The 14,212-nt window shown below is 38.0% G+C and overlaps 1 protein-coding gene across 4 annotated transcripts in view; it reads right to left on the bottom strand.

The window, feature by feature from the left end:
• Positions 1 to 230: 230 nt before the first annotated feature.
• Positions 231 to 14,212, bottom strand: part of LOC132383493 (dyslexia-associated protein KIAA0319-like protein) — an 89,625-nt gene continuing 75,643 nt past the window's right edge. For 3 of the 4 annotated variants that reach the window (XM_059954508.1, XM_059954510.1, XM_059954509.1), the window contains exons 19-21: positions 13,951 to 14,041; positions 10,971 to 11,065; positions 231 to 5,404 (exon numbers count right to left, since the gene is read on the bottom strand). In XM_059954508.1, the coding sequence (XP_059810491.1) occupies positions 5,217 to 5,404; positions 10,971 to 11,065; positions 13,951 to 14,041 (374 nt within the window). In that variant the 3' untranslated portion in view covers positions 231 to 5,216. The remainder of the gene's footprint in view (positions 5,405 to 10,970; positions 11,066 to 13,950; positions 14,042 to 14,212) is intronic. The other variant, XM_059954511.1, reaches the window with a different exon arrangement.

Genomic DNA, 14,212 nt, shown 5'->3' with positions numbered 1-14,212 from the left:
ATGCTGGTGGAACACAGCAGGCCAGGCAGCATCAATAAGGAGAAGCACTGTCGACGTTTCGGGCCGAGACCCTTTGTCAGTGTCGGCCCGAAACGTCGACAGTGCTTCTCCTTATAGATGCTGCCTGGCCTGCTGTGTTCCACCAGCATTTTGTGTGTGTTGTAGAGAGGAAGCAAGTCATTCTCAATCCTGAGAAGCCACCTAGATATTAAAAACCTTCTGCAACCAAGTTCAGTTTGATAAAATATTGTATCATTTTTAATTTTGTCATAGTAAGCAAAAAATCAAACCAAAATGTCAAATACCATAGATCCACATCTTGAATGGAACAAAATTAAAATACTAAGTATTCAAAATTGTAACAGTGAGATGACTATACACTTGCTGTACATTATTAACTTAGATCACAAGTCTGACAGGTGGTTGAGGATAAAACATTATTACATAAACATACTGAAGACTGAATGGCTCATTTATTTGCAAATAAGGTGATTTTTCAAAAAGTAATTCATACCAGATTTTATCCAGTTCATAATGCACAGGCATAGTAAAAATAATTCAGTGGGAGGTATGAATTAATACATTTGAAACAAGTTTTACATTTGTAAGTTGTAAATTTGAGTGAGCCCAACAGCCACAAGAAGATGCCAGACAGGCCACATTTAAAAACTCCGAGGCAGATTGAACATAGCTGTTCCTGTGGCTGCAGAATTAATTTTACATGTCAAAGTCAAATTGTATACCAACTTCCAACACTAAGTTTTGATCTGATATGACATTCTGTTTACTTGCTTTTGCCCATTTACATGATTTTCAAATCATCATTGCCAATTTTTAACATTTAAAAATGGCAGAAATGATAATAAAACTTAAGACATCTTGTATTAAGCAATTTTAAGTTTTCTTGTATGTAACACGCTTATTGTCCAGAAATACACTGGAGTAGAAATTTATTGGGTATCAAAAGAATATTCCATTAGAAAGAATTTACACAGTAATTTGTCTTTCAATAAATTTCAAGAGCCCATGTAATATTTAGTTGTGGCTCTCTCTGTAAATGTATGCTGTTTCATTTAAATTCCATCTAGATATTTTAGACCAGGGGCTCCCAACCATTTAGAAAATGCCACCGAGTCTTACCAGTAACTGAGGGATCTGTGGATTCCAGGTTGGGAACCCTTGATCTAGTCTTACGATTTCTTCCAGATTAGTAGCATTTTAAAATTTTTGGCTCTATAACAATCGCAAGGTTTCTATTAACCAGTTTATCAACATGGGCCTTTCAATGAGTTTTAACAAACACTACACAAACATTACAATCTAAACTTTGTAAGTTTTTGAGCAATGTATCAAAATTTAAGTGGGGTACTGTTACCTAGATACAATATAGAATTAATACATGTTCATATTTAAGAAAATCGCAAACACTATCAATAAAATTAAATTGGCAGAGATAAAGTTCCATGGAAAATATAACACAGCTATCTAGGATGGACTCAGCATCTCCACAAGAAACATTGACAAAAATAAGTTATCAAAAAATACAAGGGAAAATCTATTGTTTCTTGTCATAATGAGTTGGGCCATATACAGCTAAGGAAGTAATCAGAATTAAGTGTTCTACATAAAATTACTCAGTCACAGTGCAATACATCATGGAAATAGGCCATTTGGTCAAGTTCATCCCTGTCGACCAGGTTTCCACCCTGAGATCCCATTTCCCACTGAATCTTTCCTATCCATGTACCTGCCTGAATGTCTTTTAACAATTTGTCATTGAACCTGCCTTTACCACTTTTGGCAGCTCATTCCATATGCCCACCACCCTCTGTGTGGGAAAAATTTGCCCTGAAATGATCCCAAATCAACTTGCCCCTCTTATCTACCATTTGGCAGTCACAGGATATATGGGTTGAAGATAGTTTTTACTTTGTGGCCTGAACGAATGAAAGGCGTTGAGACAATGCCAAGCTGCAAAAGAATACAAACATCTGTTCCTTCCCTAACAATCCCACTGAGGAAAGCTGCAGAACATGGATAAAAGTAACTGTGAGCTCCCACATAATCAACCAAGCTGGTATCATACTTATATGGATCAAGCTTAGAAATTTCTTCCTCCTCTGATATCACATTCAAAATGGTATCACTGGATAGTTATTCTGCAAAACTTGATTGAATGACAATAAACCCCTTTCTAAAACAGAAGCTTGGAAAAGTCAACTACCAAATAATTCGGGGTGGCAGGCTAGGTATTGCTTAGCGCAGCCACTCTGCAGCACCAGTGATTACTGATCGTGTTTCAATTCCTGCTGCTGTTTGTAAGGTAGTTGTATGTTCTCCGCTTCCTTCGGGTGCTCCAGTTTCCTCCCCCATTCCAAAGATGTATGGTTAGGGTTAGAGAGTTGTAGGCATGCTATGTTGGTGCTGGAAGCGTGGTGATACTAACAAGATTCCCCCCAGCGTAATTCTTGCTGATTTGATGCAAATGACATACTTCACTGTATGGTTCGAAGTTTCAATGTAGATATGACAAATAAATCAGACAAATAATCTTTTCTTTATCTGATATCTTGAGATGGATAAAATATCCATGGGTGTTATTGTTCTTGCAATGTATAAAAACTTCTCTTGGCCTACACATATTAAGAAAAAAATGGTCATGTATCTTGATGCCTATAGGACGTTAACACAATAAATTGACTGTCACAACTCTCCACAGTACAAACAACTGCATTTGAAAAGTTTTCAGTAAATCTCAACTCACATTTAAGATCCTTCTTGATAGGAGCTTCTGGGCCTTCTTCAATCTACACACTTAACATGTGATACACAAAGGTTTTTGATTAATAAAATATTGAATTTCTCCCTTTCTATTGCTTTTGAATATGCAATACCAGCTATTGTTTCTGAACCATGTTGAAATGTGCATTCTCTACTGCATTTTTTGCCACTACTTGACTTTTGCAGTTTCTTTTTGTTATTAGATACAAGGCATCATGACTAAACTTAAACTTGTCCCTAGTACGCTCATTAAGGGCTATGTGAATAATTTTCCTCTTTGCAACCCAAGAACAACTGAGCAAACTATCATGGTTCTTCCAGCACACATCACCACCAGAGAGTCTTTTGGAAGCTCTGATTGCTCCGGGCTTAGTGTGTGGGGGCTCCGCAACATTTACTCGGCGATGTGCTGAACTCGGGCCGAGGCCATGGGCCTGCTCCAGGCTTTGTGTCTGAGGACTCACTTTTGTTCTAAATGCTATTTGCTTACTTTTATTGTTTGCACAATTTGTTTTCTTTCCCTCCCTCTGCATATTGAGTGCTTGTCGGTATTCCTTTGGGTCTCTTGTTTTGTGGCTGACTCAAGATTGTACAATGTATACATACCTGAAAATAAATGTACCTTGAAACACAAAGTTGCTTACCCATTAAATCAGCTGTGACCTATAACATGTTTTAAAGATTATGAGGCTCAGATTACAAGCACTGAAATAAAAATCTGTAAATTTGCCAAATTTGGCTCCATTTCAAACATAACAATTCATATTTGGTTTGGCTGGCATTTTCCATATAGTATGTTACTCGTATCACCATAAACAATCCAAGTTACATCATTGGTATCATGCTTTTGGAGCTCACATTTCACCTGACTGCAGAGCAGTGATGATTCCAGCAAGTTTCTTAGTTAAATTCAAATTAAATATGCTGGAAACTCTCAGCGGGTCAGGCAGCATCAATGGAGAGAAAGACAGTTGACGTTTTTATTCACTGAGTTCTCCTCAGCCCTCTAGGTCAGCAATCTGATGCAATCTGACCTGCTCAGCATTAAATTATCCAGCATATTTTATTTTTAAATCATTGAAGTGTCAGCGGAGCAACATATCAATAACACAAAACGTAGTGAGACACAGTCCCTATCTAACATAGTGGTCCTGTTCCAACAGATTAGATCAGCAAAACATTTTTTGACAAATTCACATTGAACATTATATAGAAGACATTCAGATGCTATATTGGCCACATTTTTTGCTGTTTTAATTTAAGGAACATAGTTTAAAACATGTACTTCATTATCGGCAGCACAGCAGTTTGCTGGTATACAAAAGGTACATTTCAAAAAGAATTAAACGGGTTATCTCAGTTTCTGGTAGGCACTATATCTGGGGAGTTAACACTTTATTACATTATTTATCTATATGATGTCAAGTAATTACCAATTGGATTTTTCACCAGTGTCAAGATATGCTCTGGTGCCAGTGTACTGAAAGGAAGACTTTGTTGGAAAAAGTAAAACAAGCCAGCAGCAAATATTGACTTACATTCAAATGGAGTAACATTACAAAGCATTTCCTTTCCATCAATGAATCAATTAAACAAAAAATCACCCTGTTAATATTTCACACAAATAAGAGGTTTTGAAAACAACACATTCCCAATATTCACAAAAAAAAGTTTAAGCAGTGAGAATTATTTTTATAAAGTGAAGACGACTTGGATCATTATCAGTTGTGCAATTTTCTACAGAGGTGTTAACATAAACAGGAGAAAATAGCAAATCCTCTTTGTGCTCGCCTATGGCAATTCTTCAACAGGAGACAGGTGAAAGTTCATTGTGAGTTATCCAGTACTACAGGATAGGTTTACCATCACAGTATTTAGCTTTCCACAGATTTCAGTTATTTATAAAGTCAGCAACCTGAAGAAAAGGGTCATATGCATATCTCAGGTGATAATTGAAGTTCACAGAACATCCAGTGTGTTCTCCTCCACAGTTTTTGGTTCTTCATGATTTCCTTCATGCTTGCAATACAATTGACTTCCAGTGGGCGTCTCACTGGAGATACAAGACATCAAAACCACAATAGTGCAGACAGTCTGCACCTATCGTTTCAGCTTCAGGAATTAATGAAATGTTTCAGGTGGAATCATACCAAAAGAAAACTTTTTTTATGGCCAGTTTGCACCCCACCTGTGTCTTTTCTTCTGGCCTTTAAGTGAGAAACCAGCTCTGTTAAACTTCTGTAGACCAGTACAAGAAGTGGGCTACTGAACTCGCTGATTTCACAAGGATTGTGCACCACACACTCTCTCTCTCCATGCAGCAGTCACTATTGCTTCAGATCAATCTTCATTTTACTGAGCAGAAACAGTGAAGTACTGGGAGAAAGGTTCTACCTAGATCTATAGATTGTACAAGTTTGACAAGTGGATTCCAGTTATAAAGCTTCTTCTCTTTGTTTCTTACATTTCTGAACTACTTGGCCATTGTGGATTGATCCATTCTGGTTTTGGAGTAATTTCCCTTTCTCTCTGTCTGGCCAGGTGAAGAAAGCTTCATCACTGTCAAGTTCAGATTCCGAAATCATTAAGCTGGTGTTCTGTGCTGGAGCTTTCAGCCTGCCAACTACAATGAGACGTTTATCAGCAATATTGTAACACAAGTGGGGCGGTGGGTACATTAGCCTGTCTTGGTTGGAATTTTTACCCCTGAAACTGCCAAATTTGATAACACCACTTATTGGGTAACTGAGAATATAAATTTTACAAATACAGCAGAGTTGAATTTAAGCTGCAACCAGCATATTCAAATCAATGTGACAAATTATTATCCAGCTGTAACTCCATTTTGAAGATAATGCACTTTGCTGATTAAACCGAACTAGGATAACTGCACTTTAGCATATCTAAAGAATTCAAAATTTTAATACTCATTAAAAAGTAACAGAATAGGAGAATCTCAGCCAAGTTTTTGAACCTGGTCCAAAAACCCATCAAAGATAATTGATAACCAATTACACTCATTTCAAAACTGATCATTAATATTAAACTAGTTATATAAGAATTTATAAAGTCAATTGCAGCTTGGCCAACACAAATAAATCCCTTTAAATCTTTTGTAGTTCTATGCCCATGGTTGTTCCTCTCGGCACCTTCTGGCACATCAGTCAGCAACCTCTGCCTTTCCTTAGCATTTGTCTGTTTTTTACAAGGTCGAGTTGCTTGCTCGACACTCAACCCAGCACGAGTGGGAAGTGTACAAGGAGCCAGCTGGATTCGAACCTGGGATCACTCACATCGAAGCCCGGTATGGATACCACTACACCACCAACCGAGTTCTATACCCATGCTTATACATGTATGAAATGACAATAATTTGTTACTATCCATAATAAATCACATTTATTGATATTCTAGCCACTGTACACAGCAAGTTCAATCATATAAAATACTTAGATTGTTATGACATGGTGCTTGAAAACAAATCATAACTATCATGGGCCTTACATCAATGGTGGCAAGATATTGGAATGGATTCTGAGAGACAGGCTGTATTTGTATTTGGAAAGACAAAGGACTGATTAGAGCAAGCCATTATTATATTTTGTTTGGGGAAAATCATGTCTCCTAAACTTACATTTTCTTTTGAAGAGGTTACCAAGAGGATAGATGAGGACAAAGTGGTAGACACTGCCTACATGGACTTCTAGGTACGGTATATGATTTTCTTATCCAGCCAATTAACCACATGGCCCAGGGTAAAATAGCTAACCGGATACAAAATTGGCGAGGTGGAAGGGACAGAGGTAGTGGTGCAGGCTTGCTTTGTTTTTCAGATTGGAGGACTATGGCGTGCCGCAGGGATCCATGCTGAGACCACTCTAGTATGTTGGACATGTTAAAAGATTTGAATAACAAAGTGGATGGCATGACTAGGGAATGCAGATGACAAAAAAAATTGGTAATATAGTGGACAGTGACGAGGATGACAAAGATAATAACAGGATCTTGATAAAGTGGGCAAGGGAATGGCAGATACAGTTTAATTTAGGCAAGTGTGAAGTGATGCATTTTGGGAAGTTTTATCAGGGCAGGACTTGCAGGGGGAGTGTTGCTGGGGAAAATACAGTTTCTTGGAAGTGGCAAAGCAGGTTGACAGGTTAGTGAAGGCGGCATACGACAAGTTTCACAAATACATTGCCTATATTGGGGGCTTGAGTTATTAGGGGTGATTTGGATGGGCTGGGTCTGTTTTTCCTGAAATGGTAGATGAATATATATTTATGAAAGGCATAGATATCCAGTAGATATCCAATTCCCTTGTTAGCAATTTCTAAGACTAGAGGACATATAGACTTCTATAAACCTACAGTTTATAGAACATCTATAAACTTCAACTCATCCAAAATATAGGCATCAATGACCATCATCTCCCATATTTATTAACTTCCAATGGCTCCTTATTTGCTAAGGGTTCAAGTTTATAATTCACGCATTAGTTTAGTACCTACTCAACCCTATAGCCCATTGATAACCCAGTTTTCTTCCAGCTCTGGCCCACTTTGCACCCTTTCCTCCTTTCACCAACATTACTGGCCACGGTGCCAACGGTCTTGGTCCCAAGTAGTAGAACTCCCTCAAGTTCCATCTACGTATTTCAAACATCAACTCTCTTAAAATAGCCTTGGCTCTTTGGTTCAATGTCAACTTTAGTTCTAGTCTGTGAAGTGTTTTGGGATTTTTTTTTCTCTGGAGTTCCTTGCTAGTATAATTTCTAATATTATGAGCATCTGGTGAGTAAAAAGATCATCCTCTATTACAGTCTGATACAGACTTTGATGAGACTAACTCCTCACCTCAAATGAATGGCTTGCACTAACAGCAGCTGATCAAGGGTGTAGTTATGAAAACTCACATTTTGTGGGATATGCGGAAGAACTTTTCGTCTTATTTGGGCCTCTACCCCAGTGCTTTTTCCAATGCTCGATGACTATGTTGGTGCTGTTTCCTGGACTTGCACAGGACCCAAACAGCTCATTACCTTTGCTTCAGATTCCCACAATAACATGGTCCATCTCCAACCCAACTCTTCCCTCCACTAGCCTGCACCACCACAGCTTTGTCTCCACCACCAGAGGTCCGTTAACAAAAGATGTCCATAAGCAGAGACTCCCATAGCAACCTCATCGACATTTTCTCCCACGTTACAAGGACTCCAGTCGATTCTCTGAGTTATTGTTTCTGTTACATTCGATCCAATGATAAGGCCTTCTGTACGGGGACCACTGAAATGCCTTCTCGTTTCCTGAACTGTGGTTTTCCTTTTGACTTACTGGTCAGAGACCTTGCCTACATCTCATCTATTTCCCATGTTCTCATTCCCTCCTCTCCAGGACAGAGCAAGGGTAGGGTCCCCTAGTCTTCACCTTCAACCCTGGCAACCTCTGTATCAATGGATCACCCTTCACAATCTTCACCAGCTTTCTCAAGATTCGACCTTACCAGACACATTCTCTCCCCATTTAAGCATATCAAAAGAACTATTCCCTTTATAACCCTCTGCTCGTTTTGTCCATCTACATAATCCTGTTACTTACCAGTTGTAATACAAGTTCTAAAGGTTGTACAGAAATGCTCGTACTGGTAACCAGCTCAATAAGACAGCTGAGGTTGACAGATTATTCATAATGTCACATTTGTTTATGTCTATGGCATAAAAAAGATTGAGAACCCCTGCTGCAAAGTGATATTAATTTTTTTCTTTGTAATGTTTACAGTAATTTTAAAAGGTATCACTGACCAATAGTAGATTGCCTCAAAAGGAAGTTTTATTGAAGTTGGAAGTTTTAATGTCATCTTGGAAGAACAATTGCATAACTGGTAGACTAAAAATGGTCCTAAGTTCAGCTAAGCATCTCCACAAAGTGAATTTTCATTTCCTATTCTGTCTGAAAATAGCAACAGGGACTGAGGAGCTGTACGTTTCAAATTCTCTATCCTGATGTAGCATTTTTTAGAACGTGCCCATTAAAGGACTTAATTGTCACTGTCTGAGCCATTATTGAAGTGAAGATATAAAACAACCGATGCAAGGAAACTGAACAACTATGCCTCTCTTCCCTGAGCCCATCAAGGATGAGCCTTCCTAAATGACACCACCAAACGGGAACTAGAAAACTGATAGGGCGTATGTGGGATGAGCAAGGCATGGGCAGCATAATGTTTGTACCAGATTTGCAGTGCACAGAACTTGCTCCCTGATTTGCATGTGGAAAACTGGTAATTCCATGAATTACAGTCTGATCTCTGTAAGGGATTCCCTGATTAAGATAGTACTGAGTTAAACTTTGCCCAGGAACAGAAGTTAACTGTGCAATAGAATCCAAACTCTATTGAGATCTACCCCACATACATTGATTCTTGGTAGATAGCTAGCATCTCACATTTTTGATAGTGCAGTATTAGTTAACTACAGGCCTATATCAAATCTTCCCTTCCTGGGCAAGATTCTCGAGAAAGCCATTTTCAACCAAATCAACAACTTTCTGAATGTAAACAACATTCTAGAGAAGTTTCTGTCAGGTTTTAGAGCAAACCACAGCATGGAGATGGCTTTTATCAACATTGTCAGCAATTCTAGCCTCAGCGCTGATGTCAGAGTCCTAGCTCTAATTCTTCTAGATCCATGTGCTGCCTTCAACACAACTGGTCACAACATTCTCCTGAATTGCCTTGAGAACTGGGTTGGCCTTTCTGGTAGTGCCCATAATTGTGGTTTCATTCATATAGCTCAGAAAAAAAAACCATTTGTCTATTTTTTAAGCGATATGATGTACCTTTTGGTGTTGCTCAGGGAAGCTGTCCTGTTCCCCTATTTTTCTCCTTATACATGCTCCCCTTAGGAGACATTAGAGAGCATAAACTTGATTTCCACATTTATGCTGATGGCACAAATTGTCTGTCTCGGTTAAGCCTGTTAATGATAACACCCTATCTTCTCAAACAAATGCAAGAGCAATAATTTCCTAAAACTAAATGAAGATAAAACTGAAATACTTTTGGTTGGTCCCAAGTCCAAAAGAGATAAACTCCCTGATAAACTTGGAAACTTGACCCCACACACCCCCCCACGTTTGTAAAATCACAAGCCTGGGTGTTTTCCTTGAGTCAGATTTGAATTTTAAATCCCACATACAGAAAGTGACCAGTGCAGCATTTCTACACTTAAGAAATATTGCAAAGGCATGCTTGCTCCTGTCATGTAATGATGCTAGTAAATTAACTCATACCTTTATATAGAATAGACTAGATTATTGCAATGCCCATTTTACCTGCCTTCCAAAGCAATCTATTGGCAAACTTCAACGCTGCTGCTAAACTTTTACCCAAAACCATAATGAGAATATATCACTCCCATACCAGCTACTACCATACTAGTTCTTTTAAAGTCAATTTAAAGTTCCCTTACTTGTTTTTAAAGATCTTAATGGTCTGAGAACAGAGTACAACACAGAATTCTTTTTGTTTTAGAATCCTGCTCGAGCTCTCAAGTCCTGTTCCGCCAGTTTCTTAAATATAAACAATCTCCCACAAAAGATAGTAGGCAGGTAAGCTTTTTTTGAACTACACTCCTAAACTATGGAATTCAATTACCTAAAACTGTAAGAGATGCAGGCCCAGCTGACACTTTTAAACACTAAATCAAAACCCATTTATTGAACCTTGCTTTTAACTAATACATTTTTGTCTTTTACTTTCATGTTTATTTTTATTTATTTTCATATTAGTATTTTTATCCCAATGTAAAACACTTTGAACTACAATGTGTGTCTGAGAAGTGCTCTAAATAAGTTACAATTATTATTGATTCTGAGATTGCATTGGCTAGTGGGGAGAGTAAGATGTGTATTATCACATAATATGGCATTTTGTCAACAAGAGGTCCAGACATCAATAAACTTCTGTAGATTTTCCAAGAGCAAAACAGTCCTATCACACGAAAAAGAGCAAACATTTCCCATGAGGTGCCTTCCTGAAATTGAATGGCTTCTTGGAAGACAGAACAAGACATTTCATTCCTTTCAGAGAATAAGAAGTAATAAAAGGGCATAAAGAGATGGGGGTGGTGGTAAACAAACTATACAGCAATCCTCAAAAGTCACAGCTTCAGCGCTTCTTTCTTATCCCAGTACCTGGCTTGGAAGTAATCTTAAATTGCATACTTTCATGATCATCTGTTGCATCTAATATTTTATATCTGCTTTTTCTTCTGGGCTTTCCTCTTCGCCTGAAACAGGAATAATTTATAATTATATTTTATTTCAACCAAGGTTCATATCTTAAATTATTACCAAAATAAGAAGACTGATAATATTTGTGTAGTACTTTGCAGCAAACTTTTTATTTCAGACTGATTTATAAAGTAGAACCACTGCTCCTTAAAAGTTAAAAGATATAATCTGCAACAGATTATCAAACTCAAATAATGAGAAAACTAACAAAAGTAATGAAATAAAAGATCTGTTTGACATTCTCCTTGAATTCCAGGGATGAAGGGGTTAACCTGAGGAGAGATCGAGCATCTGGGACTATACTCTCTGGAGTTCAGAAGAATGAGAGGGATCTTACAGAAACATACAAGATTTTGAAAGGGATAGATAAGATAGAAGTAGGAAAGTTGTTTCCACTGGTAGGTATGACTGGAACTAGGAGATGTTGCATCAAGACTCAGGGGAGAAGATTTAGGATGGAGATGAGGAGAAACTGTTTTATCCCCAGAGAGTGGTGAATCTGTGGAATTCTCTGCCCAGGGAAGCAGTTAAGGCTTCCTCACTAAATACATTTAAGAAACAGTTAGATAAGTTTTTACATAGTAAGGGAATTAAGGGTTATGTGGAAAAGGCAGGTAGATAGAGCTGAGTTTACAGACAGATCAGCCATGATCTTATTGAATGCCGGGGCAGGCTCGATGGGCTCGATGGGCCGGATGGGCTACTCCTGCTCCTATTTCTTATGTTCTTTTTAATTCCTTTAAAGGTAATGATGTTACAGGCCAGTTTTGCTTTTATTGTCCATACTTTACAACCCTTAAATCAAATAAACTTTCTAGGCCATGACAGAGGGGAAAAAGTCCACTGCATTGGTGCATCTGGAGTGAGATTTAGTTAGAAAAGAAAATCCCTCTGCTCAAAAGTTATGAGTGAACCAGGTAAGATTTTAATAACAGGCTGTTAGCTCTTTGCACATGATTACCATTAACTGCATTTTTTAAAAATCCTGATTTATTTAATTACCCGAACTTAAATTCTCCAGGACTCTTGGTCAGACTTGAACTTGCACTCCCAGATCAAAAATCCAGGTTACTGCTGGTAATACCACAGCATCAGAACCAAAGGCGAGCACACTGATGCGTAATGGTACACTGGCTAATGCTTATTCAGCTGTGTACACAAAGCTTTAAGCCATTGACTCTCCCTAGAGTCTTATTCGATTAAGTCACTTTGCACTGACCACTGAATATAGCAACTCTTATGATATGGCAACAAGGGTACAGATGTCAAGAATAGCCTTTTCCTCTATGGCATTCAATAGGCTATGCTAGGGTACTATTCCTGAGAACAGTCCACTTACAGTAGCTACTCATAATGTAAGACTCTCCAGACACTTACATTTCATCAAATACTGACCCAAACACCAACTATAATACAAATTAATTATATTACACACACACACACACACAGACAAACTCACAGACTCAAGAGTCAGGTGGTATGTATGCAAATAAATAAACAGATGATGTTTCTGTCCAAGACCCATTTCTTCAGGACTGAAAAGAAAGGTGGAAGAAAGACAGAATAAAAATGTTGAGGGGAGGGGAAGGAGGATAGGTATAGGTGAAGCCAGATGTGAGGGAAAGACAAAGGCTGAAGTAGAAGAAACCTGATGGGAGAGAGGAGTGGTTCACAGAAGAAAGGGAAGGAGGAAGGGACCATTAAACCTGTTAGTTTCCTCTTCTCTTGTTTAAGTTTGATAATCTATTAGATTCCATTTTATTTATGCCCCAGGGAGCCCTTGCAGTTTTGCTGATCAGTGCAAATTCTTTTTTGAAAATCCCCCAACATACTGGAGGTTTAATAGTGACAAGTTTTCTATTTTAATTGCCCACCCTCTCCCCCACATCTTCCACTAAATGAAGACATGGGCATTTATAATAAGAAAAAGAGAAAGCTAGTATTTATATACCAGGGTACCTCTGATATAACCACTGCCACACTTGAACTAATCAATTTGTGTACAGCATGCAAAAATTATTAGATAATATCTTTTTAATGGCAAGTTGACTGAGGGATAAGTTAGGGTCAATACAGGAGCTACAGTAACTACTCTGATCAAACCAAATAACAGAATATAAAAGGATTGAACTGAACCCAGTATGATTACTGCATATTTATAATAGACAAGGGGAAAATGTATGCTGTTTACTTCAGAGCAACGAGTCTCAGATTTCTTGACTTAAAAGATAGATAATATGGATTTAAAAAGTGCAATAATACAATCAAGCTACAGGTGTGTAGACTTTTCATTCATCACCCTGTACCTCAATGTTATTCAGGGCCTTGTGCCTCAAGCATGGACCACTTCATTTTCTGAACAGTTTTATACACTTAAATCATAGTGGGCATTCCCAAATTTGACCTTCTCATAGTATTAGTCAACAATGAGTCAATTTCCAGTAGTATTTGGCAACAGTACCATTAGAAAAAAAGCCTGTCACACCTCTACTGAATGCAAAACTGTGGAATAATTGTATTTTAAACCTCCTATGCAACTTTGCCATTGAGTCCACCAACCACCCCTCCCCCGCCATTTTACTAGTCAACAAATCAAACTAAAGCAGATTTTTAAAAATGTAGCATCTAACTAAATGAAGGATCTTTTGTTGCTGAGAGCCATATCATAAAAATACATCAACACACGCTCAGTTAGCCAGGCAAAACGTTTAAATGTATCACCAGTGATTCATCTTTCCATTCAGCAATAATTTAACTTTGTAGATAAGATTGGAAGGTAATGTATGTAAATAATTCAAAGGAGGCTTTTTTAACAATACAAGTGGCTTAAGGAGCCCTCAAAGTAGTAAGAAGCCATTGTCAACTGCAGAGGTATTCTCACCTTTTACAGAAGCAGTGTACCATCCAAAGTAAAACGCCAATGGAAACCAGTATGACGAATGCAGCAATGACAACGTAGAGCACACTCCAGTCTAGAAGCAGAGGAAGAGTAAAGGAAGTAAATATTTAGAAATTTTACCAAAATACGCATATGTGAAAGTGATTTACAATGATGCACATATTTATGCTCTACAAGCATGTTGACTTCAGGTCATATTCCAGACAGCTTGCAATTATCCAGAAGCTGTTGGAAATGTGAAATA

This window comes from Hypanus sabinus, chromosome 30, assembly GCF_030144855.1.
Source record: "Hypanus sabinus isolate sHypSab1 chromosome 30, sHypSab1.hap1, whole genome shotgun sequence".
NCBI lineage: Eukaryota > Metazoa > Chordata > Chondrichthyes > Myliobatiformes > Dasyatidae > Hypanus > Hypanus sabinus.
This window is presented reverse-complemented; position numbering and strand designations above follow the sequence as displayed.